This window comes from Ahaetulla prasina, chromosome 2 (genome assembly GCF_028640845.1).
Source record: "Ahaetulla prasina isolate Xishuangbanna chromosome 2, ASM2864084v1, whole genome shotgun sequence".
NCBI classification, from domain to species: Eukaryota; Metazoa; Chordata; class Lepidosauria; order Squamata; family Colubridae; genus Ahaetulla; species Ahaetulla prasina.
The window spans coordinates 83,004,015-83,031,893 of record NC_080540.1 but is presented as its reverse complement, the minus strand read 5'-3'; the positions used below and the strand labels follow the sequence as shown (position 1 = coordinate 83,031,893).

General features: G+C 40.1%; 1 protein-coding gene across 8 annotated transcripts in view; it reads left to right on the top strand.

The window, feature by feature from the left end:
* HRH2 (histamine receptor H2) overlaps positions 1–27,879 on the top strand; it is a 47,370-nt gene that overhangs the window by 5,278 nt on the left and 14,213 nt on the right. For 6 of the 8 annotated variants that reach the window (XR_009153735.1, XR_009153736.1, XR_009153737.1 and 3 more), the window contains one exon: positions 24,295–26,151. Coding sequence is in view for 5 of the 8 variants with exons in the window: in XM_058171599.1 (XP_058027582.1) it covers positions 25,067–26,151 (1,085 nt within the window). In the remaining 3 variants the exon portion in view is untranslated. Of the gene's footprint in view, positions 1–21,427; positions 21,723–24,294; positions 26,152–27,879 lie in introns of those variants that run through there. The other 2 variants (XM_058171602.1, XM_058171601.1) reach the window with 2 other exon arrangements.

Genomic DNA, 27,879 nt, shown 5'->3' with positions numbered 1-27,879 from the left:
CCTTGGGGATCATGCCAAAGGACATCATACAGCCTGATTAGAATAAAAGATTTTTATGGCAACTTTATAAGCCTAATTTGGAACATTTTCCTGGATGTCTGTAGAGATTCTCAATCATCCAGGTCATGGTTATCCCAAAGATGCTTTTCCAAGAGGCAACTGGACTTTCAGTTTTTGTTTTTTGTTTTTTGTTTACATTTATACCCCGCCCTTCTCCGAAGACTCAGGGCGGCTTACAGTGTATAAGGCAATAGTCTCATTCTATCTGTATATTTTTACAAAGTCAACTTATTGCCCCCCCAACAATCTGGGTCCTCATTTTACCTACCTTATAAAGGATGGAAGGCTGAGTCAACCTTGGGCCGGGCTTGAACCTGCAGTAATTGCAGGCTTTGTGTTCTTAATAACAGGCCTTACCAGCCTGAGCTATCCGACTGAAAGTCCAGTTTCAGCTGAAAGTCCAGTTGCCTCCTGAAAAGCACCTTTGGGACTTTCCTGGATGAGAGTCTGCATTGTCAGAGGCATGAGGTGTAAAGTTCAGTCATAGATACATTATATGGAGGGGTGTAGAGAAGAAAAAAATCGTAGACTATGATGCCAATGAAATGAAAAGAACTGATGAGAATACCATTACAATTTAAATACACACAAATAAAAAAATAGTGACAATCCAGAATACCAGCTGCCCGAAGAAAACTGTGTTAGTCCATTGAAACAAAAACAATGAGTTGTGAGACCCGAAAAACAAATGCTGTAGATTTGTGGTGGTGTGTTCTTTTTATTGAGGCAAAAAGATTTTTGTGGGAGGTGCTTCTCAGTAAATTTGATTAAAAGGCCTTTAACTTTTTAAAGTCCCTCAGGGCTATGATTGTTTTCACAGTAATGATTACTAGCATTGCTGACACAGTCTGGAAATGTCCATTTTTCCCATAGCCCATGGAACCCCAAAGCCTGATGTTTTGTCAATGACCAAAGATCAGCTGGAATAAATTACTGTAAGCTGCAGGGAAAAAGGAGTCTTCAGCAGAATAACAGGGAGGGCAAAGTAAGGTTCCAAAGAAAGACAAAGAATGTCTGCATGAATGAAACAGGCAGAGACCTCTGGAAAGAACAGACATGCATGAATGGGTATGTGTGACCTCTGAAAAGTTCCTTCACTGCCAACATGCTGCCGGTCTCCAGCATGTTATTCATGGGCATACAATGACCTAACAGAGTCCCCTTTCCTATCTGGTGTGTTGCTCTCAGTAACTGAAAATATGAGGCTGGCAATTTTCAAACATTGTTCATTAGCTTGCTTATCAAGCCATAAGGCAAGTGCTTTTTGCCAGACTAAAACAGAGAAACAGATGAATTCAGTAAATTACATTGCAAGTTAGATTGTGCAGACAGTTTATAGAACCGTGGTCTCTGTGCTTTGCCACCACCAAAGATCTCCAGACCAATCCCTTTGCAGATACCGTAGGATTTATTTATGAAATTTATACACAGATACTAATTCAGAGTGAATCGTGTAGTTTAGTAGACCTTCTATTCCATACAATTGCTGCTTTCAGAAGCCAAAAGTATTTTACCAACAATGTTCTTGCTTAGGAATGCTTGAGGGGTCTGATCTGTTTGAAGAGATCTGACTTTTTTCTCCTGGGTAACAAAAAGATCAGAACTTTACAACACACAAGCTTTGCCCATCGTGCACACAGCTCTTGGCCATTAAATCCCTCGTTGTTTAAAGCAGCCTGAATTTCAAGAAGAAATATTTTTGAATGTGTTTGTAAAATCTATGAAATTATTTTTGAGTATGTATGAAAATGTGACTTTTTGGGGAATTAATATAAATGAGTTAATATGGATGCATTAATTGCGGGGGAACACTTTGCAAGCAACAGGCTGACTCATTATATCACTTCTTGTTGACTGTAGTAACTGAAGGGTAGCAGCAAAGAAGTGCAACATATCCTCTTACTCATGAGAATGTTGCAATTATCAAGACTCAAGGCTCACTATTGCAGGAAATGCTATTTACAAATTTTGAGTGATTCCTGGCAACATAAGAATATTCTTCCCAGACTATGCTAAAAGTTACAATACTTGGCATTTCAGTACTACTCTTTTGGGAAGTTTAGTAATTGAACTCTGAGGTGACCTATGAGGGCAACCATCCATTCAAGCCTTCCCTTTCCAGCTTGAATTGGCAGGTCTGGAAAAAGATTGCAATCAAGATACATCTGAGTGATTACGGCTCCAATGCCATACACAACTGAGAATCCCAGATCATCAGGATTTATAATTGTGCAGAGGATTGTGAAAAGCTGAGTGCGGTTATTAAAGAGCTCATCCCAAATGCTGTGTACGAATATAGGTAAATGTAAATTTAGAATGCCTGAATGAAGCTGCTATAAGTCCTTGAGAAAATCCATAAGAATCTAGAACTGTGATGGCGAATCTATGGCACGCGTGCCCGAGATGGCACGCAGAGCCATCTTTCCAGGCACGCGAGCTGTTGCCCAACTCACTTGTACCTGCACATGTGCACGTGCCCCAGCTGGTGTTCGGGCCTCCGGTGTGCATGTGCACAATTCAAGGGACACAGCTGGTCTTCGGAGCTCTCCTGTGCATGCATGTGCATTTGTGCATGCACGTGAGAGTACTTGCGTGCAGCACACGTGCAGATCGTGTTCACGTGCATGCATTATGCACGCGAAAATCATGTGCATGTGCAGATGGGGTAATTGTGAATGCAGCACACAGAGGAGCCTCCCAAAACCTGCGCGCATGCACAGATGGTGTGGTTGCATGCACAGCGCCCAGGGGTCGCATGCACACAAAAGTCGTGCACATTCACAGATGGTGCAGTAGTGTGCACAGCGCATGGGGGAGGAGCCACACATTAGCCTGGATGGCATGCGTGCGTGCAATGTGCTCAAAGCACGTACCTGTTCGGCACTCGGTGAGTAAAAGGTTCGCCACCACTGATCTAGAAGGTTGAAAATTTGGACTTTCTTCGGAAAATTCCATAAAAATGAATTAGGAAAAGACACAAATACAAGATTATAGAAAGGGCTGCCTTGAATATTGCATTTTAAATCTCATTGGCTACATAGCAAGAAACTGTAAGCTACAATATGTTTGCACACAAGAGTTCCTGTTTCCTGTCTATCACATCTAAGCTGCTTCCCCACTATGATGTTAACACCTCTGGATGGCTACAAACAGAAGTTTTATAACACTTTACACATGTCTCAGTCGCTTAAAAGAAAATACTATGTAGTATTTTCTCTAGAGAGAAATGCTGGACAGAAGGCATATTCTTTTGGCAAGTGGTAAAATCAACTTGTTTTGATAATTGGCAGGCTAAAGTAAATCACTTCATTCTGAATATATACAGTATTTTTGCTTCTCCTCCTCCTTACTCCCCACCTCTTCAAACAATATATTTCACATAATTAGAATCATAATGATGTCAGTGTAAGGATATACTGGTCTAATTGTGTGAAATTTACACTTATATTTTAAGAGAAAAGTCACTATTATTCAACCTCAAAGAAAAATACTGTAGGAGCTATGTAGCAAATTGTCAGCCAAGAGTGTGGGTACAATATGGCAAAATTATATCTTCTGACAAATTATTTGGTATCAGTTCAGGACTAGTGCAATTATAATAATGTTTCAGAAATGTAGGCTAATATTTTGGAGAGATAGAATAGAATATAATTTTTTATTGGCCAAGTGTGATTGGACATACAAGGAATTTGTCTTAGTGCATATGCTCTCAGTGTCCATAAAAGCCCATGTTTCAAGGAGGAATTAATATTAGACTGGTAAATGCTTAAGGTGAAAGTCCGTGCATAGTTAGCTGCATTATGAAGCTCTTGAGTTAAGATTAGAATATTCATTCAGACCATTTACAAGGTTGACAAAAAAGGGGGGGCAGCTATAAGAACAACTTTGCTGAACCAACCTAAGAGTCATCTCAGTCCAGCATTTTCTATCTCACATTGGCCATCCAACATGGCTCTCTCTATCATTTTTTGTTGCAAATGAATGTGCAATTTCAGGCATGCTCCCCTGAAAACCTGAAAATAACACTGAGTCTTCAAAACCCATTGCTCTTGAGAGTTCTGCCTTTCATGGGTTTATCAAACACCTTTTAAAGCCATCTAAGTTAGTGACCATCACATTGGTAGCAAAATAATGTTCTATGTGAAGAATATTTCCTTTCATCTCTAATCAGCTTTGTTGGCTGGCCCATGTTCCTAATACTTTGATTCAATGAAAAAAGTATCTCCCTACCCATATCTCCATTCCATGTTGGATTTTAAGTCATGTCCCCCTTCATTTGCTCCCCTTCTCCAATTAAAGATCAGGAACATTTGAGCCTTTTATTCTAAAATAGCTGTTCTGAACCCTTCATCATTTTAGTTGCCTTCTTTTGCCTTTTTTCCATTTTGCTCTATTTTGGCGAGAGGGGTCAAAAGTTATGTTTGATGCAATCTCACATTTTATTTCAGGATTTTACAAGTCTTTTTGCATATGTAAAGGCCTTTGTGAGTTTTCCACCCGCGTTCTCCTTAATCCAAATATAATGTCCACAATTATTAGTTTGTTTTCTTACATTGTGCTGCTCAAGGCATTTGTAGGAGAGGCAAGATATAAATCTAAGAAACAAACAAATATAGAAGATCCTCTTTGCACACTGAATCTTACAACACTGATGACAAAACAGTATCCTCTGTTGAACTTGAGTTATGATAAGAAGATGGTTAAAGGCTGGTAAGATGCCCCACAATACATCCTGCCTAAAACAAGTGCTGAGTGCCAGACTGGTTTTGCTTGCCCATTATATCCAGAACATCCTTATATTTTGGATGCATAATATTCTATCCTCAATAACAGTCTACCACTGTTACTGATGAGAATCTTGCCGGAAGATGGCGACCAGGAAGGTTGCACCGGAGAAATGCTCTCTGTAAAAGGGCTCTTTTGAGCTCTTAGGAGAGCAGTTTCCCCGAAGATTCCTTGCTGGCGATACTCCAGAGCCGAAGGTTTTTCCAGGCTGCCGTGGATTGAGGCTGCCGAGGTTCTTCCAGGCTGCTGAGGACTCAGGCGGTGGGCGAAGAGTCGGAGACCGCCGGAGACTGGACTGCCGCAGCCGTCGACTGAAAGAGGCTGGAGCCGCCGCCAGAGCCGCCGCCAGCCCTGAGACTGCCGCTGCCGCTTGTGCCGCCAGAGCCGCCGCCAGCCCTGAGACTGCCGCTGCCGCTGCCGCTTGTGCCGCCAGAGCCGCCGCCAGAGCCGCCGCCAGCCCCGTGAGCGCCACCGAGCCGCCGCCAGAGCCGCCGCCAGCCCTGAGACTGCCGCTGCCGCTTGTGCCGCCAGAGCCGCCGCCAGACCCGAGACCACCGCTACCGCATTAAAGGCGGCTGGAGACACCCGAAACCACTAAAGCCACCCCACCAGACCCGGGACTGCCGCTGCCGCTGCCGATACCGTGAGTCGCACCGCTGCCATCACCGCCCTCCACCATCGCCTCCCACATTGCTACAAACTTTAAATTTCCCACCAAGGAGATAAAAGCCCAGCAACATTTACAACAACCCTAATCAACCTATCCCCCAATCGGCAGGACTGCTGCAGGACTACTGGTGAGTTCCTAGGAGACTCCAGTCTCCCGGCCTCTACTGACTTTTTGAATCTCCCGCCATTACAGCCACCTGTAAAGAAGCTTCTCAACCACCCTATCTCACCATTTTAAATTTCCGCCAAATCTCACTGTTACCATAGTAACTCCCTATTACCATAGCAACTGCCAAATTGACTACCATTTAAAGTTAAAGAGACAGATATAAAATCAAGATAATTGATTAAGTGACAGACACTTAATCATTACTAAAATAAAATAAAATAAATAAATAAAATAAAATAAAATAAAAATAAAATAAAACAAAGGAATAAGAAAGATCATCATTATGCCAGCCAGAAAATCAAACGCTGATAAAATCTTAGAATCAAGATTAACAACTATTGAACAAAACATAGATAAAAGATTACAAGCTATTGAACAAAACCTAGAAAAAAGAATTCAAAATATTGAACAAAACCTAGAAAAAAGAATTCAAAATATTGAACAAAACTTAGAAAAAAAAATTCTATCAGTTATTGAACAAAGTTTCACAGATTTGATAAAACAAATTTCAACACTAAAAAATGAAAACTCTAATGATCTAAATCTCTTCCAAACTCATCTATCACCACAAAATATACAACTTACAACTCAACCTAGACATCAAATTAATACAACACAACCCAATCAACAAACAACTACTAATCAACTAATCAGAGATGCAATGGAGAGAGGACAAAAATAATAATGCAATATTATTTGGACTTGAAAACACAAATGAACCAGATATCAATAAGATTCACAACATCATTGGAAATTATAATTCATCAACCATCTCCCCAAATGAAATAATTGCTGTCTCCAGAGATGGACCAGAATATAAAACAGCGATGGGACAACAGCACCAAGATTTTGTAGAGTTATATGCACTAATGAGGACAGCAAACGCAAATTCATAAAGACTATAAACTCAATTGCTAAATCCAACCCTACCTACAGTAAACTTAGATCACGTCCTGACCTATCCTTTCTACAAAGGATACGCCTCGTGAACTTCGCACAGAACTTAAAAGAAGACAAGACAATGGTGAATCCAACCTATACATCGACTACCATGCTGATTGCATAAAAATAAAACCTGCAATCAAAAATCACCTCAAACCCCCCATCACCCATAACAATCAACCAGCCATCCCAGTATTCAACCAAGTACCCATCCCCCTACCTCCCATTCAACCAACCATCTTACCAACTATCCAACCAACAGCCATCCAATCAACAATCCAAGCAGCCATCCAACCAACCATCCAACCAACCATCCAAACAGCCATCCAAGCAGCCATCCAAGCAGCCATCCAAACAGCCATCCAACCAGCCATCCAAACAGCCACCCCACAATCCACCCAACCAGCCATCCAAACAACCATCCATCCAAACACCCAAACTACCATCCAACCATCTATACAACCATCTATTGTCCACAACCCCAACCTACTAACACCCAAAACTAGGTATGCACGCCTTACCTCTTCAACACCAATCATATCAGATCTCAAATGCAAATTGATAAATGCAAGAAGCATAGTCAACAAATTACCTGAATTTATCCTCTTATTAAACAGTGGCACATTTGATATCATTTTGTTTGAAACATGGCTGAATTCATCCCTTCCTGACTCCATTATCTCAAACAAAGAATATCAAGTCTATCGATCAGATCGGGAAAACCAAGAGGTGGTGGAGTGGCTATCTTTACAAAAGACACTGTATCTAAAAAATATCCAAGTAGCACATAAACTCTCTCTTCCTGAAACCATAGTATGCGACCTATCCCTTGACACTACTCTTCGATTCTTACTATGCTACAGAGCCCCCGACTATGACATTACCCACGCAAATATGCTAACCTCAATGCTAACATGGACTACCTCTTGCCCATACCCTCTTATCTTCCTTGGTGACTTAAATCTACCTCTCATTAACTGGACAACCAATGAATGTTCAACTGACCCAATCCATACTACACTATACAACGCTGTTACAAACCTAGGTCTTGAACAACTTGTAACTAACAATACAAGACTCAACAACTGCCTTGACCTCATCTTCTGCAACAATCCAAACTCAATTTACGGTATACAAATTAAAGAACCTTTTTCAAACAGTGACCACTGCATGATTGATTTTCGTCTCAATATACGTCCATACTTAATTCGTCATAACACCAGAACTCCCAACTACAACTTCAAGAAAGCCAATTACGACCTTATAAACAACGATCTTTCACTTCTGAACTGGCAAAATCTGTTTGCAACCTGCATAACCGCTGATGACCTCTATAGAATCTTCCTACTTGAAATCAATAGAGTCATTAAATTATATGTACCACGAATGACTACCATGTCCAAGAAAACAAACTACCCATATCAATAAAAAGCTTCAATCAAAAAAATCCTCTGGAAAAGAAACAAAAAAGGCTATGTTACAAACTTCAGAAACCGTTACAGAAACATATGCAACCAAATTAAAACTGAATGCACAAATTACCACACCAAGCAAGAAGAAAACCTTCTACGCACAAATTCCAATCGTGCCTTTTATAATTTTGTCAACAGTAAACTTAAAGATTCAAGATCCATCCCACCACTAAAAGATTCTAACAACAAAGAATGCAATGACGAAACAGTCAAAGCAAACCTCTTCAACATTTTCTTTGGCTCAGTTTTTGTTAACTCCGATAACACATATCCAACATTCCACAAACGAACCAGCAATGACTATGATGATCTAACTCATATAGATTTCACAGAAGACAACGTTGGTAAAGCTCTTCACAACTTAAAACCATCGCTTTCTATTGGACCTGATGGTCTATGTGCATATTTCTTAAAAAAACTTTCCATTAATATAGCTGAACCCCTAAGTATTATCTTTGATAAAGCTTTCACTACCAGTTCTCTTCCCAAACTTTGGTCACTAGCCACAGTCATCCCCATCTTCAAAAAAGGAGACCCCAGCTTAGTCGAAAACTACAGACCGATCTCCCTTTGCTGCGTCACCTGCAAAGTCATGGAATCTATCATCAATCAATCCATTACCTCACACTTAGAAACTAACAACCTACTCTCCAACAAACAATTTGGTTTCAGGAAAAGTTATCATGTAACTTACAACTTCTCCACTGCAAAAACATATGGACTTCAAATCTAGATCAAGGCAAATCAATAGATGCAATCTACATAGACTTCTGCAAAGCTTTTGACTCAGTAGTACACGATAAACTTCTCCTTAAACTAACATCCTATGGCATCTCAGGACCCCTCCACAAATGGATATCTGCTTTTCTGTCTAACAGACAACAAGTGGTCAAAATTGGCAATGCTTTATCAAATCCTGTTCCTGTCAAGAGTGGCGTTCCTCAAGGCAGCGTCCTTGGACCAACACTCTTTATTCTATACATTAATGATCTTTGTGACCATATCTCAAGTAATTGTGTTCTCTTTGCTGACGATGTCAAACTATTTAACACCACAGACAACACTTCTATCATTCAAAACGACCTTGACCATCTAACCGCTTGGTCTAAAATTGGCAGCTCCAAATTTCAACCAGCAAATGCTCAGTCTTACATATAGGAAAAAGAACTCTAAAACTAAGTACATACTAGATGGACATTACCTTACAGACGACCCCATCCCGTTAAAGACCTTGGAGTTTTCATGTCAAATGATCTAAGTGCCAAAGCCCACTGCAACTACATAGCAAAAAAGCTCTAAGAGTTGTAAACCTAATTTTATGTAGCTTCTTTTCCAAAACACCACACTACTAACCAGAGCATATAAAACATTTGCTAGACCAATTCTAGAATACAGCTCACCTGTTTGGAACCCTCACCACATCTCTGACATCAATACAATTGAACGTGTCCAGAAATATTTTACAAGAAGAGTTCTCCATTCCTCTGAAAACAACAAAATACCTTATCCCACCAGACTTGAAATCCTAGGCTTAGAAAACTTGGGACTCCGTCGCCGACAAGACCTAAGTTTAGCTCACAGAATCATCTATTGTAATGTCCTTCCTGTCAAAGACTACTTCAGCTTTAATTGCAATAATACAAGGGCAACCAATAGATTTAAACTTAATGTAAACCGCTTTAATCTAGATTGCAGAAAATACGACTTCTGCAACAGAATCATCAGTGCTTGGAATACTTTACCTGACTCTGTGGTCTCTTCCCATAATCCTAACAGCTTTAACCAAAAACTTTCTACTATTGACCTCACCCCATTCCTAAGAGGACCATAAGGGGCGTGCATAAGCGCACAAACGTGCCTACCGTTCCTGTCCTATTGTTTTTCTTTTCTTCTTCCTATATATGTTTATATGTGTATATACTATATAATCTTTTTGTATGATGTTGTGACAAAATAAATAAATAAATAAATAAAATAGAAGGAATCAGAAAATCTTCGTATGATTCATGACTGCCTTTTCTAACATTTGGATACCCTATTTGACTTTTCTGAATTTTTATGACATCTATTTTGTCTCAGCTGCCTCGTATCTTTAAAGCATTTTTTTCTTTTAATTTTGTACCTTATATTTGATTAAATTTAATCAATTTAATTTTACAGCTTTTTTCCTTTGCAAAATGTCTTCATTTTTCTACGTCTGTTATAATAAAGAAGAATATTTGTAGCTCAGGGTTGACGTGAGGACTCCTTGGTGCTCTCTAAGCTTGCTAGTTTCCTTGTAGACATTTCATTACCCAAACTAGGTAATATTTGGGAGATTAATGAAAATTTATAACATATGGCCATCTCACAGGATGATGCAAAACTTTGTGAATGGGTCACAAGAACTTTCACTTGTTCTTCTACATTACTATTTCTTTCACTAAAGTTACCCTACGGCAATTTGAAAATTACTTCTAGAGATTTTCATCGCAGATGTTCAGGAAAGAGAAATATGCCGAGATACCCATCTGCCAATTGGAGCCCCATACCTCCAACTGTTTTTTTGTTTTTGTTTTTTTTGCTTGACTAAAGACTGCTTTGAGTTGAGCTTGGTTCCTAGTAACTTCATAGACACATTCATGTAGAGTTTTTTTTAGCAGCAACGTCAGCATTTTTTTTCTGGGATGTTTCTACAAGAATGCAAACTATGCCATGCCACAGTTATCCCAACCCTTCATCTCCTGCAGTTTCTGGATAAACAAAAGCAATCATAATCTCAAACTCCCATGAAAAAATAAAAAATAGATTTTCAGCTCAGTTCTTTCCCACCCACAAACATGCTGTTGTACAAGGAAACTGTGCAAAGAGGAAGGTTTATTTTAAAAAGGGAAACACTCAAACTACTTAGTGTCATCACTTCACTGCACTTAAAAGCGTCTGGAGGTGTAATAGTATGATATTGGCCGCTTTGCAACCAGATGGACTTCCTAATATCATTAAGATTGGTTGCTTACTGCTCTAGCAAATGAAAGGAGAAGGAATTCCTAAATACTACAGAACCTTTCTAGAAGCTGCATTTTTAAATGAAGCTGCAGAATGAATCTAGGCTGCCTTGTTATTTATGTGCAGATTCTTGCAATTAAGTACAATGGCCCAGAGGAAAACTGCAAGGGTAAAATTAAGTTCTTTTCCATGGCTCAGTTAAAATGCTCTTCTCCATTTATAAATCAATAGAAAACCAGCATAAATTCCAGTTGCCTCTGCCTGGCTTGTAATTGGTGAGGACATTTCTCATTTCCAACGTAAAGAAGGCTGCCTTTTCCCCATGGCACCAGCCATCACAAACTCCTATCATTAGTAACGATCATGACAAATGCCTCTGGGCCTAACCATCTGTCAGAACTTGACCCTTGTGTCCCCTGGCCAAACCTCCTAGTCCAGGGATCAGCTGCCCAAATTGGAGAGGTGACAGGCTGAGGGGAAGGGGCGGTTTTTTAACTGCCTGGATCAGCACAAATAGCTGATAACCCAAACAGATGACAACAGTGGTGAGATTCAAAATTTTTACTAGTGGTTCTGTGGGCGTGGCTTGGTGGGTGTGGCATGGCTTGGGGGTGTGGGTTGGTGAGTGTGGATTAGTGGGTGTGGCTAGGGAAGGATACTGTAAAATTTCCATTCGCTTCCCACTCCAGGGGAAATCCCCATTTCCTCCAGATCAGCTGGGACTCGGGAGGCAGAGAATAGATGGCAATGGGGTTAGTCAGAGGTGGTATTTACCGGTTCTCCGAACTACTCAAAATTTCCACTACCGGTTCTCCAGAACTGGTCAGAACCTGTTGAAATCCAGCTCTGGATGACAGGCATAAGGATATTGCCCAAACTGGCTCACTTTCTGCTGCTTTACTCCATCTTTTAGTGCAGTTTGAGTTTCCCTGATTACAGATTTAGCATGCTTCCCCTATGTGCAAAAAATTGCATGCAAAAGCATCCCAAACAAGTACTGACAGGGCAGGGAATAACACCTGCATCCATTTCTTGTGCTGATCCATAACTGTGAGTCAGTTGCTTGAGCTAAGAGGCAGGAAGGTAGGACATTTCCTGCCAACTGGAGAATGAACTGTCTATTCTTGATAGTTCCAGAAAAAAAATAGATATGCACCTGCATCAAATAAAAGAGCAGAGTCAGAGAGGAAAAGTAATTGGCTCTCCACACAAGCTAACAGCATCTAATCAGTTAGGTCAGGAGCCTGTTTTGAACTAGTGCAGAAGCCTCATCCAGAGATAACCTGTTTATTGCACAGGTCATTCCATTTATTTTTGTAAATACATTTCTTTTTTGGTTTGGTGATCTAATTGATCAGCAAAGTAATCTAATAGATAATACATTATTAACTGCTCTGTTTCTTTAGACACTCCTAAATGGTTTGTACATACCATTGTACAGGATCTCTGCTGGTACATCTTCAGAATATTTCTATTTACCTTGCAGGTCCCACTAATCACTGATTTATAAAACAGCTATAATAGTTTTGTAAACAGAATCTAGTCTCCCTATCGTAAAAATTATTTCAAGATATTTTAGGCTACAATCTTTAAAAATAACTTGCTCAGAAACAGCGTTTTCCCTTTTCCCAGTGCAGCATGGAAAAGCATGCATTGGCCTACACAAGTCCTGCATGCTATTTTTACAATGTTCATGTCTTACACACATCCAAGTTGTACATATGCAGAGCTTTGTAATGTGGAACTGTTGGTCAGGAACATCCATAGGGATGTTTAAAAAGTCAAGTTGGTGGCCATGCCCAAGCATCAAAATGGGTGGGTTTGATCACAACAAGTACAGGCATCATCTTGACATTTTTGAGTTCTTTCAGGATGTACCTGCCATGAGTGCTTATAAGGATCATCTGGTCCCTCAAATTATTACAGACAAAGCTCTAAAAATAGCAAAGTTTGTAACTTTTTCTGAAAAAAGACATCTTACTCAATTGAGCGGAAAGCTTGACAGAGTTTCCTGGATGATAGGAACAATTCTTCCCCTCATTCCTGGAAATTCCCTTCTTTAGACATTTAGTACAATGGAAAAAACGTTTTCACTTCAGAATGGCCAATTTCCCAAAAAGATCACCATTTTCCTTTCTTCTTCTGGGACTGAGAAGAGGATGAAGACGATAGAATGGGCTACATTCAGTTTCAATCCAAGAGGGACAGGATCTGTCAGTGATTATGCTAAATGCAGGGTATGATGAGGATGGCTGTTGACATTATACATCATTCCAGTGTCTCAAGAATTAGGACTTGCCCCCACTTGTCTCTAGGCATGGCATGGCACAAACATGCCCTGGCAACCATTTTTTTCCCAGCTGGGTCTCCATGGAGTTCATGCCTTCATCTCACTCCCAACCCACAAGTGATATAAATGTAATTAATCTTTTGAATTTGATTCAAGAGATTCATTTACAACTCTAAATGAATCTCTCTTCCTCCCCCCACTTACTCTAATAGCTTTGAAAAACAGCTTCAAGAGATATAAAATCTCTTAGGCTTTATCACCTATTACGCTAAAGAAAAGTCAAATGCCTGTAGTGAGTGGGAAGAGAGACCAAAAGAGTAGGAAGGAGATCAGTCAAAGGGACTGCAAATTCAAAGTTTTTTGCCCATTCAAGGATGGGTTAATGACACTTCAGCTGAACATTGGAGAAAGGTACTTAGTCTCTTGCTTCCCAATTCAAAGCCAACTCAACATCATAGTAATTAGGTGATATGCGCATTAGATAATAGATAAGCTAAAATCATTAGGTGAGCTGGTTTGGTATAATGATTAAGGAATTAAGGTAGAAACCGAATGGCTGTAACTTCTAGGCATGAATGTCAGCTGGGTGATCTTCAGTCAGTGTCTCTCTCTCATCCCTGGGAAGCAGGTAGTGGCAAACCACTTCCAAAATCTTCCCAAGAAAACTGCAAGGACTAGTCCAGGCAATTGCCAGAAATCAATACTGACTTGAAGGACACAAATATACACAATCAGCAGAAGATAAAACTTCTGTGGCCTCACCCTCAAGCAATGTGGGTAATATTATCAAAATTAAGAGTGAAAGAAAACAATTCACTACCACCTTTTTGCTTGAAAAATCTCATGCCTGAGTGTCAATCAAGAGAGGCTTCTCTAATTAAAAAATAATAATTAAAAAAGAGAGGTGGGGGAGGCTTCTCTTTACCTCTGCCAAAAGAAGATAACTAACAATACAAGACTCAACAACTGCCTTGACCTCATCTTCTGCAACAATCCAAACTCAATTTACGGACTACAAATTAAAGAACCTTTTTCAAACAGTGACCACTGCATGATTGATTTTCGTCTCAATATACGTCCATACTTAAATCGTCATAACACCAGAACTCCCAACTACAACTTCAAGAAAGCCAATTACGACCTTATAAACAACGATCTTTCACTTCTGAACTGGCAAAATCTGTTTGCAACCTGCATAACCGCTGATGACCTCTATAGAATCTTCCTACTTGAAATCAATAGAGTCATTAAATTATATGTACCACGAATGACTACCATGTCCAAGAAAAACAAACTACCCATATCAATAAAAAAGCTTCAATCAAAAAAAATCCTCTGAAAAGAAACAAAAAGGCTATGTTACAAACTTCAGAAACCGCTACAGAAACATATGCAACCAAATAAAACTGAATGCACAAATTACCACACCAAGCAAGAAGAAAACCTTCTACGCACAAATTCCAATCGTGCCTTTTATAATTTTGTCAACAGTAAACTTAAAGATTCAAGATCCATCCCACCACTAAAAGATTCTAACAACAAAGAATGCAATGACGAAACAGTCAAAGCAAACCTCTTCAACATTTTCTTTGGCTCAGTTTTTGTTAACTCCGATAACACATATCCAACATTCCACAAACGAACCAGCAATGACTATGATGATTTAACTCATATAGATTTCACAGAAGACAACGTTGGTAAAGCTCTTCACAACTTAAAACCATCGCTTTCTATTGGACCTGATGGTCTATGTGCATATTTCTTAAAAACTTTCCATTAATATAGCTGAACCCCTAAGTATTATCTTTGATAAAGCTTTCACTACCAGTTCTCTTCCCAAACTTTGGTCACTAGCCACAGTCATCCCCATCTTCAAAAAAGGAGACCCCAGCTTAGTCGAAAACTACAGACCGATCTCCCTTTGCTGCGTCACCTGCAAAGTCATGGAATCTATCATCAATCAATCCATTACCTCACACTTAGAAACTAACAACCTACTCTCCAACAAACAATTTGGTTTCAGGAGAAAGTTATCATGTAACTTACAACTTCTCCACTGCAAAAACATATGGACTTCAAATCTAGATCAAGGCAAATCAATAGATGCAATCTACATAGACTTCTGCAAAGCTTTTGACTCAGTAGTACACGATAAACTTCTCCTTAAACTAACATCCTATGGCATCTCAGGACCCCTCCACAAATGGATATCTGCTTTTCTGTCTAACAGACAACAAGTGGTCAAAATTGGCAATGCTTTATCAAATCCTGTTCCTGTCAAGAGTGGCGTTCCTCAAGGCAGCGTCCTTGGACCAACACTCTTTATTCTATACATTAATGATCTTTGTGACCATATCTCAAGTAATTGTGTTCTCTTTGCTGACGATGTCAAACTATTTAACACCACAGACAACACTTCTATCATTCAAAACGACCTTGACCATCTAACCGCTTGGTCTAAAATTGGCAGCTCCAAATTTCAACCAGCAAATGCTCAGTCTTACATATAGGAAAAAGAACTCTAAAACTAAGTACATACTAGATGGACATTACCTTACAGACGACCCCATCCCGTTAAAGACCTTGGAGTTTTCATGTCAAATGATCTAAGTGCCAAAGCCCACTGCAACTACATAGCAAAAAGCTCTAAGAGTTGTAAACCTAATTTTGTAGCTTCTTTTCCAAAACACCACACTACTAACCAGAGCATATAAAACATTTGCTAGACCAATTCTAGAATACAGCTCACCTGTTTGGAACCCTCACCACATCTCTGACATCAATACAATTGAACGTGTCCAGAAATATTTTACAAGAAGAGTTCTCCATTCCTCTGAAAACAACAAAATACCTTATCCCACCAGACTTGAAATCCTAGGCTTAGAAAACTTGGAACTCCGTCGCCTTCGACAAGACCTAAGTTTAACTCACAGAATCATCTATTGTAATGTCCTTCCTGTCAAAGACTACTTCAGCTTTAATTGCAATAATACAAGGGCAACCAATAGATTTAAACTTAATGTAAACCGCTTTAATCTAGATTGCAGAAAATATGACTTCTGCAACAGAATCATCAGTGCTTGGAATACTTTACCTGACTCTGTGGTCTCTTCCCATAATCCTAATAGCTTTAACCAAAAACTTTCTACTATTGACCTCACCCCATTCCTAAGAGGACCATAAGGGGGCGTGCATAAGCGCACAAACGTGCCTACTGTTCCTGTCCTATTGTTTTTCTTTTCTTCTTCCTATATATGTTTATATGTGTATATACTATATAATCTTTTTGTATGATGTTGTGACAAAAATAAATAAATAAATAAATAAAATAAAGATGGAGCCTTGATTTTCAGGGCCAGTCTGTCTTTAACAATATATTTGGCAGCTTCCTAACACAATACATGAATTACAATTCAAAACTAGCAGTGTACTTTTTCTTCTGAAATGCCCTCCAAAAAGCATGTTGTCAGGTTTTTAACATTTATAGTTTTTAATAGACTTGCACTTATTGAAGACGTTTTAATTGTTGATTGGGAGCCACTCAGAGTTTGACATAAGACGGGTGGCTACATAAAAGAAAGAAAAGGAGAGAAAAATAATTCAACCCTTTTTTATTTCATGTTCATGTTGTTATTGGAGGCCTGGACAAATATCACAGAAAGGTCAGTTTCTGAATTAGACTGGAATTTAATTATATTCTGAAAAGGAAAGACAAACTTTTCTCAACTTTCATTCGCAAGTCATGTTCCCATTTGATGCCAATTTCACCTGTTTTTATCACGCAAACTGTTCAGTCTTGGAAGATTTCTAGAGCATTTGATTGGCTCAGATACTATTGCATTGTAATAAAGGAATGTTTCTGCAACAGTAAAATGGCTTTCAGTTTGGTATCAGTTTGTTGATACCAACAGACTATAAAAACCAGTAAACCGTGACTTTTAGTCCTATACAACTTGGTGACATTGGGCCAGTTACTCTCACTCAGCCCTGGGAAGGAGTCAATGGCAAACCACTTTTGATATCTTGCCACAAAAACTGCAAGGACTTGTTTAGGCAGTTGCCAGGAATCAGCACTGACTTGAAGGCACCAAAAAGAAAAAAGGGGGGCTTTTGACTCTTATAAAGGAATTATTTTTGTATTTCTTTATCACATACAATGTCCTAGTTTTGGCTGTGTGTTAGTTTTCACTTGGCTTTTTCTAGATCAGTAAAGTTGGGAGGAGATGAGGAAGAGAACATTGGAAGATACAATCCTTCCAGGCCATTTTAAGATTTGATATTCCTTACACGGATTCCAATTAATTCAAAGGGGTGACATTTCTTGACTTTGACAACATAGCAAGCAGCCCATTTGGGAGGGCAAAGGAGCAGGATCCAAATTTTACTACAATTCAGTAGCACGACAGACGAAGCATGGATTGTGTGGCTCCCATTGTCAGACAAGCCAACCAAAGAACTGGCAACACCCCATTTGGGAAGCTGTCCACCAACCCTGTTTTCTGCTGCATGATTTCCCCTCACCTTACCTGTTCAAGAACTAAATAAAGATCTAAACAAAATCATTGTTTTGTTTAAACATCTCAGGGAAGCTGCCATTACAGTGGCAGAAACCCAGGTTAGTTTAAGCTAAACAATACAGTGTGCTATTATTTAATAGCACATTGTAGCCAGCCAGGCATTCTTAGCCTTTATATAAACCATAATAGGGCTTATTTGCTTGGGTTATACCATTATCATTTGTTAAACTAGGTTTAAGGTTTAGCAATCTTAAACCCTGCTTTAGGGGAAGCTGCCAATTGATCCTTATTATTGGGGGGGGGCATCTCACTCCATCAAACAAGAAAACTAGCTTTGAGGTCTTATATTAACTATAACAATCACTAATACCAACCTCACCGATGCATGTCAAAACGGTTTCTAGCTTTGGTAGAACACTGAAACAATTTAATAGTAAGCAGAGGAGGTCTGAAGGCTTCTAAAATATGGAGTGGGGTTAACCATTAATTTTGGACTAATATAGTAGCTACATGAATATTATCTAGAAGGAAGGAAGGAAGGAAGGAAGGAAGGAAGGAAGGAAGGAAGGAAGGAAGGAAGGAAGGAAGGAAGGAAGGAAGGAAGGACTTTTACATAGATCATATGTAGTAGCAATAGTAGTAATAACAGGCCAACACAGACTGCATACTGAGTTTTGTAGAAATGGAAAAGGAAGAACATATGGAGACAGGGATGAAATGGAGACCTAGAACCCTGAACCAAAGCCCTGCACAGTACTGTTGAAGGGTAAGTAATGCTCTTCGGGGTTACAGCCAGTCAGCAAACTAAGGCACAAAAACAAGCAACGCAACGATAAGATGTCCTCAGGTTCTCTAATGTATAACATCTTATCAACAAATATGCTGATAAAGCAACCAATCCACAGGGATTTTACACTTTACATCAGTGTAAAAATGCAACACAGACTGCATATTGAGCTTTGTAGAAATGGATAAGGAAGAATATTTTTATTTATTTATTTATTTATTTGTTGAGTACGTATTAGATAATATATATAAGTATAAACATGAATTTAATACATAAAATGAATACAGTTAAAGGGAACATTAGGACAGGAGAATATATGTGTGTGTGTATACATACATACACCTATACACACACATACACTATCTATCTATCTATCTATCTATCTATCTATCTATCTATCTATCTATCTATCTAGTTCTTTCTCTCTCGGTCTTCTTTTTTACCCTATATTTATCTTTGAATTCCTATGTCTTAAGGTAGATATCAGAACCCTAACATCCTGCAGGTTATTGCACCATGAGAGCTGTACCACAAAAAGGGAGAAAAATTGACCCAATTTACGTAAACCATTCTAGTGAGGAGATGAGAAGGGAGTAGGGTATTCATTGGCTAACGTGGGCTTACAGGCAAATATCTCTTGGAAGAGAAGAAGGAGTTCCTGGGAAAGATAACCTTAGTTCTAATGCTTTCTTCATCTCATTAGACCAATTCAGACATTATTCTACCTGGAGTGCTCAAAATAACAGCACTTCAGATAATTCCATCCATCGCGTTCTTGTGATATTGGCTCCCTGCAGTCTTCACACATTTGGCTTGATTATCTACACAGGAGGACAAGAAATCTATGGCTTCTATGAAGTCAGGAGACTGTATTATGCATTATCGGTTTCTTGGCTCATGTGGAATCCTACATATATTCAGCACATTGTAGGCTTTTTTCTTGCAAAAAGCTCCAGTGAACATACAATGCCTACAGAGAACAAGATTATTTGAGCATTTATTGTTCCAGGAGTAAGAACATCTAAATGGAGTTTTCGTCTTCTGTCTCTTGTTATAGTAATTGCATGATAATGTTTATTAGTTTTCTAGATAAGTGGTTGGCTCCATGGCTTTTTTTTTTTAAAAATGGAACTACTACCAAAATAATTTTTTCTCCTTGCCATCAAATTCCACAATAATCAGGAATTATTCCTTACAACCTCATGTTGAATTATGAATATTCTTCATAATAAGATACTTTTTACTGCACATTGCAGCATATTCAGTCAGGGGGGAAAAGAAAAAAAAGTCGTAAATGTATGATTTTAAAAACGCGTTGGTTGAAACCCCAACAATGAATTCTGTGAAATGTCATATGTACTTTTCATAACAATGTAGTTTTCATATGAACTTCATCCAATTTAAAGGACTATGGATCAAAAACACAGATTTCTATGGATTTTAGGGGCAAAAACTATTGCAGCTATATATATATATTTGGCAGCCTACATCTGTTTCCAATAATCTAGCCTTCCTGGAAATTTCATTCTACACTAGTATAGGAGGTTAACACCCACCCCCCTCCTAGAAGAATGAAATATTCTAGGAAATATTAAAGAGGCAGAATATTATATTTCCCTGGATGAGAAAAGGAGAGACAAAGCAGCTTCCTGCAGCTCCCTGCCCCCTCCTTTAGCTCCAGAGTGATGGGATTAAGACATGGCCCTCAGGACATGATAGGGTTAGCCCTCTACCCATCTCACCACATGGTACCTGGGAAGATTACATCACCCAGCAAGACTCAACCAAGCCTGGGACACACACAGCCTACAAAGTTAACTAAGACCCCCACTCCCTGGGAGTCTGACAGCCAATGGGGTACATTTCTTGTACAGGAACAGGAAACTCTAAGGCAGAGCCCAAGAGACTGTATAAATATATCCGTCTCTCCACTCCATGTGTCTTTTTTGCCCAGGACCTCAAACCATGTGTTTCTGTCCACCATTAAAAATCATCTTTCCAATCAGCCACCATGTTTCCAGTGTCTTTCTCCCCACTTGGAACTGAACTCAAAAGGATATTTCTTCCAACACTAGAGAAAAGCAAAAATATTAAACCATACGTACAAAAACTTTGCACTGATTCTGTGAAACCTGCCATCTTTTTTTCCTTCGTATCTACCTGCCCTGCAGATTCTGATCCTGATTTTAAAAAAGCATTTATATTTTCACATGCTTAATATTGAAAACCATGAGTTCTTTCCCCCCCCCCATCTCTTCTACTGTTTCTTCCCAATGATGAGTTAATTGTTAGTAACTACACTGATGTAGTGTCTCTCAAACCATACAGTGATACCTGGGTATAGTGACCAGACGTCCCACTTTTGGCGGGACAGTCCCGCTTTTTAAAAATTTGTCCCGCATTCCGCGGCGTTCTAAAAAAGTCCCGATTTTAACTTAACTTAAGCAAGCTCTCAGGTTTCTTTATTTTCTTTCCTGTTAGGCCTGCCTTACTTGTTCAAATAACCCATCTGGCTACTTTTCATTCCGCTCCATACCAATTTCAGTTCAATTTCTGCTCCGCTTTAGAGTGTCAAAATATCATTTTTTCTCCCGAAAAGTTTCCCTTGCCTCTTTAAATAAATTCTGCTGCTGATTGGTGCGGCTGGAGGGAAAGAAGCCTTTTCTGTTCTCTGATTGGCTGCTCAGTCCACGCCTCTTTTGACAGGAAGCGCTCGCCAGTCAGCTGTTGTCTTCTCACTTTGTCTGTGTGGCGCTTTCCTTCAGAGCCATGTGGTGCAACCAGTTCTTACGGCCCCCATTTGTCCTGGGGCAACGCAGCCCTTCGCGGGCGCAGTCTGCTTTGGCCCAGCTCAAGTGCCTGCTGGAGGGTGAGCTGGAGGGTATGGGAGGGGCCGGAACCGGGAAGAACAAGAGGGTGATAATGTGGAAGGCAGCCGAGGAGGTAAGCCGTTGGGAAGGAGAAACGAAAGAGAAGAGAAGCTTTGGAGAGGGGGCAATAGTTTCAGGAAATCATGTTCCTCTTTCTTATTAAACTGACATATTTGGTAAGTAGAAACCAGACTACCATCTGATGTATGTTCATGGTGCTGGTAAGTAACAGAACAGAGTTGGAAGGGACTTGGAGGTCATCTAATCCAACCCCCTGCTCTTGCAGGAGACCTATACTATTTCTTTTTAAAAGCATCTGGTGATGGGGCACTTACAACTTCTCAAGGCAATTTCTTCCACTGGTTAATTATTCCCAGGAATTTTCTCCCTAGTTTAAGGTTGGTTCTCTCCTTGGTTAGTTCCCATCCATATGTTTTTGTTTTTTTTGTCCTGCCTTTAGGTGCTTTGGTAAATAAGTTGGGCCCTCTTCCTTGTGGAAGCTTTTAAGTATTGGGAGACTGCTATCCTATCACCCCCTGGTCCTTCTTTTCACTAGACTAAGTATACCCAGTTCCTGCAATCCTTCTTCATATATTTTAGCTTCTAGGCCCCTAATCATTTTTTTGTTGTTGCTCCTTTTTGAACTATTTCCAAAGTCTCAACATTTATTTATTTTTTTGTATTGGGTTGACCAGTATTTCAAGTGCAGAATGGGACAACTTGCTGCAGCCAATTTGCCATACTGAACTCGCCACAGCCAACTCACCGCAGAACAACTCACCACAGGACAATTCAGCAATTCAACTTATTTGAAATAATTAAAACATTGTTTTAATTTTTGACATTCACGTTTCATTTTGTCCCTCCTTTGGCATCTTTAATGATTCTGTTCCACTATTTCTTCAATATTAGAGCAATTCTTGTCCTATGGCGAGAAGGCTGCAGCGAGTTGCCCATTCTGCACTTAGAATACTGGTCAGCCCACTCAAGCCTGTCCCGACAGCGGGGAGCAGCCGAGCCCTCGTAGCAAGGTGGGCGCGCGGGGTGTCGCTCGGTTCCCGCAGGAGGAGGAAGGTCTCCACGCCTGGACTGGGCCGTGAAGCATGTGTCAATCGCTTCAGCCTGCTGCCCACCCAGCAGGACTGTCCTGCGGCCGCCTCCCACCCACACAGCGCCAGCCTACTCTACCCCATCTGGAGAAAGAGTGATGGAGAAAAAGAGGGGGGCAGAAAATGATGAAGGAGAGAAAGAGAGATGAAGGATAGAAGGGGGAGAAAGATGAAGAAGAGAAAAGGGGGAGAAAGATGGAGAGAAAGAGAAAGAGGGAGAAAGAGATTAAGGAGAGAAAGAGAGAAAGGGGGAGATAGAGATGGAGAGAAAGAGGGAGGGAGAATGGATTTGTTCTGGTAATTGGTTTAACAAGCATGGCACTGAAAAAGTGACTTATGACTCTTTTTTCACACTTAAGAACATTGCAGCAAACAGTCATTAGGGCAAAGAAGCTATGTCACATGACCACCTGGACATGCCCACCCGGTCACATGAAGCACCGCAGTTGTGACATGAGTGACATGGTTATTAAAGATGCTGCAACAGGGATAAATGTGAGGATGGTCATAAGTGTGAGGACTGATCAAAGTCGAGAACCTGTCAGAAATCACTTTTTCAGTCCTCTGCAGTCCCTATGTGCATAGGGACTACCCAGACGGCTGAAAAAAGTGATTTCTGACAGGTTCTCACACTTTTGACCAGTCCTCACACTTATGACCGATCATCATTTATGCCTGTTGCAGCATTTTGTGCATAGGGACTACTCAGAGGGCAGAAAAAGTTATTTTTGACCTGTCCTCACGCTTTTGACTGGTCCTCACACCTACAACTGTCCTCACATTTTACATTTTGCACCCTATCTTGTAACCATGGTGAAGAGAAGCAGTTGTGAAATGAGTGACATGGTTGTTAAAAATGCTGCAATGGGCATAAATGTGAGGATGGTCATAAGTGCGAGGACCGGTCAGAAATTACTTTTTTTAGCCCTCTGAGTAATTTCTATGCCCATAGCCAGGGCCACCAGGTCACATGAGCAGCTAGGCTCGCCCACCCAGTCACATGACCAGCTAGCCATGCCCACCCAGTCACATGACCACCAAGCCACACCCCAAAATAAGCCACGCCCACAGAACCGGTACTAAAAAAATTAGAAACACACACACCCCCCCGGTCAATGGTGTCCCACTTTACCAATGTTAAAATCTGGTCACTATATACCTGGGTAAATTATTAGTTTGTCTATTTATGTGTTGTAGTAGTAGTAGTAGTAGTAGTAGCTCTGATGTGGCTTGAGGTTTTTAAGGAAAAAATCCCTGTAAATAATTACTCAGATGTCCATAAAATAAATTCCTAAGATATATCTCAGGTCATTTAGGGAGGATCTCCCACTTTAAATGTGTTCAATTGCTGGCATTCTTAGTTAAAATAATCTCTGAGGTTCCTAAATTTCTCTACCTGAAAATACATTGCTCCTTAATATCCTGAAAGAGAAAGAACTCTGCCAGACTCAGCAGATAGTTTTGGTACAATATTTTATGCACATACATAAATATATATGGATATATGTGTAAATGTATAAGTATATACTCCTTCCAGGAAGGAAGATGAATTTACTCATCTGTACACATGTAGCTACTTATTATAAGGCATTTTTATGTCTTCTGTTTAAATCACTTAATTCTTAATTCTTCCTTCCAGATTCTATCAAGGAAAGGCATGAAATATGTCCTTCTAATCTTCAACTACTTCCACTTACTTTGAGGAATTTTAAATAGAAACATTGCTAAAAAGAATTAAACATCCAGGACTTTTCTAGTCGTTCTTTGAAGTGATCTATGGAGCAATATTTGGTTACTAAAAAAAATCAAGCAACATATGCTGCATTAATAATCTCACTGAAAAGAAGAAACTTAGAGTGATGAAAAACAAGCAGCTGCGAACCAAACCAAAGAAATCTGAAGAAAGAAAGGAGCTTTATTGCAACCAGATTAAACAGAAGCAAAACAAATACTTCCAGGAAATCTACAAATCAGTGTGTAAAAGCAACAGCCTTTCTGTGTAGCTTGTTCTCAGATGTATACTGCCGCTAAATGTGGATATTACATTTAGCAATCATGGATTGATAAATAATGATAAACTATTATCTCAAAATTTATTGTGCATTTATAAGAACATTTTTAGTGAATATTCCAGTCTTTTTTGTAAGTATTAACCAAGCAAAGATTCCTCTGGGGAAAAATGAGCAGGATTCAATTTGTTTCACTGTGCTCATGGGAGAAGGCATCTGATTGTTAGCCAATCATTCAGACCCAGCTGTCTTTCTGATACTATCCCATTGGCTTGTAACATGGGAACCGATTGTGAGATGGGTGAAAGAAAATAGTTGGACTGGATTCTTCCTAAGTTTCTGTGTGGCAGCTGTCACGGGAGTCTGCATGGAGGAAAAGTGATATTACTTTGTGAAGCCAGCATGAATTCCACAAACGTTACAGATGGTTCTCTCTGCCTTTTGGAAAAGGTGCTGATTGGAGCTGCTCTCACTGTTCTCATTGTTGTGACTGTGTGTGGTAATGTGATGGTATGCTTGGCTGTCTATCTCAGTCGGCGGCTTCGCAGCCTAACTAATTGTTTCATCGTCTCGTTGGCTTTCACAGACCTGCTACTAGGCTTACTGGTCTTACCCTTCTCGGCCCTCTATGAGATCTCCTCCCATGAGTGGCTCATGAACATTACTTTCTGCAATGTCTACGTTAGCTTGGACGTCATGCTATGCACTGCTTCCATTCTCAATCTCTTCGTCATTAGCCTGGATCGCTATTATGCTATTACAGCACCCCTCCGCTACAGCACTGTGGTCACTCCTTTACGAGTCGTTGTAGCTTTGATTCTTATCTGGGTAGTGTCCCTTATGGTTTCTTTCTTACCCATCAGTTTGGGATGGAATACCAATGACACAACTATCCAGAACCAGAATCAATTGAACGGGAAGCAAGAGTGCAAATTGGAGGTCAATGCAACATATGTTCTGGTGGATGGCCTGCTAACTTTCTACCTCCCCTTAATTATCATGTGCATCACCTATTACCGGATATTTAAAATAGCCAGGGAACAAGCTAAGAGGATCAACAACAGCACTTGTTGCAAGACCGTCAGAACTATATTGCCCACAGTGAAAGAACACAAAGCCACTGTGACCCTTGCAGCTGTGATGGGAGCCTTCATTATATGCTGGTTTCCCTATTTTACTGTGTTCACATACCGAGGTGTGATGGGTGCAGTATGTGACCCGCTGCTGACTGTTGTCATATGGCTGGGTTATGCCAACTCAGCTCTGAACCCCATTTTGTATGCTGCACTGAATAGGGACTTCCGGACAGCTTATCAGAGGTTGCTCAAATGTCGGCGAATAAGGCCAGATGCCAGAGAAACGTCTCTATCACATGAGATGAGAGACAAGACCTGCAATCTGATGACAAATCTATATGAAAACAAACATCCAGAGACACATACAATGAATGGGAAGGCGAAGCCTCTTATCAAAGAAACCATAAAAAGGTAACATTCTCTGAAAGACTGAATTATCATTGAGGTTGCATTAGAGGCAGAAGAAAACTTTTGCATCCTGTTTAATGGTCGGAAGGAATTGTGACCCTTTGGCAGCCTTGGGGAAAGCAGTGTGATCTATAAACTGCAATCTGGTCAACTAGATTTGTCCTTGGGTAGTTTTAAATTGCCTAAATCTAGAGCACCTCCCATCGCCAGGCAAGCTGACCAAAAGAAACAGCAACACCCTATCTGGGAAGTTGTCCATGAGGGTTCTGTCTCACAAATATTGCCTTCTGCTATATGATTTCCCCTCACCTTCCCCCAGTATCAGTCATCTTGTTTAATCTAGTAATTATCAACTACTTCTATTGTCACTTTGCTCATCTTAAATGGTTCATGTTTTCCACCTGACATAACTTGTTTTCTTAACATTCAGGGAAAGCCTCCTTTTCACTCTCCTGATTTTGCTTGTCTTTGTTTTTAAAATGACTGCTCTTAAGTCATTCTTAGTTTCTGCAACCAATGTAGTGATGTCTACCTATCTCAATTTCGATGTTGTTTCCACTGATTTTTCCTCTTCTGGACCCAAAGCCCATATGATATATTCAGTATAGAAATTGAACAAGTATAGCAATAGAATCAGTCCCATCTGACTCCTTTTCCAGTGGTAAACCATTCTGGGTTATCAAATTATTTATTTTTGTTTGTTTATTTGTTAAAGTTATTTGCTGCCTATCTCACCGCGGGGCTACTCTAGGAGACTTACAACAATAAACAGGAAGAAATTAAAAGAGTGGAAATAAAACACAAGTAAAATAATGGAATAATAAAAGAAACAATGGAGATGAAAACATGAATATATCAATATGTTAACAGAAAGATGGCTGGGTGAAGAGCAGAGAACAAGAGAGGGGGAGGGGGAGACTGCCATCAATCCAACAGCCACCTTCACTATGGAACTTCCCCATTTGGTCCCCAGCCCAATGGGCAGAGTCAGGTCTTCAGGTTCTTGTGGAAGGATAAGACTGTGGGAGCAGATCTTACCAAAGAGGAGGATATTCTAAAGCAGTGGTCTCCAACCTTGGCAACTTTAAGACCTGTGGACTTCAATGCCTTCTATTCTAAAGGGCAGGCACCATGGCAGAGAAGGCTTTCTTTTTCTAGATCCCAAAAGTCAAGAGTTCTTCGACCAATAGGATCCGTAGTAGAACCTTTCTGCTGGCACAAGTAGGACAGGCTTGCCTAGTGGAACAAAATGGTTCACCATGTAGTCTGGACCTATGTAATTAAGGATTTAAAGGTCGTAACCAACATCTTGAACTGAACTCAGAAGCAGACCAGTAGCCAGTGAAGTTCACGGAGCAGAGGTATAATATGGGTCGTGTGAGGGGCCCCAAAGCCCTCTCTCACTGCCATACTTTACCCCAGCTGAAACTTCTAAATGGATTTCAAGGATATCCCCATTGCGATAGTCCGAGAGGTGATTAGGACTTTATCCTAACTGAGTCATGAGCCTTGAAAAGTTGCAACTGGTGCACAAACCGGAGCTGCGCAAAACTCTCCCAATTATACCTGCCACCTGCTCTTTGAACAGGAGACATGAGTCCAGGGGAACCCCTAAATTACAAACTGGGTACGAACCCCTAATGCAACCCCATCCAGAACTAAGAATGACAAAAACCCAGATCCCGAGGATCCATGCGCCCAAAGCCATTCAGTCTTGCCATAGTTCATTTG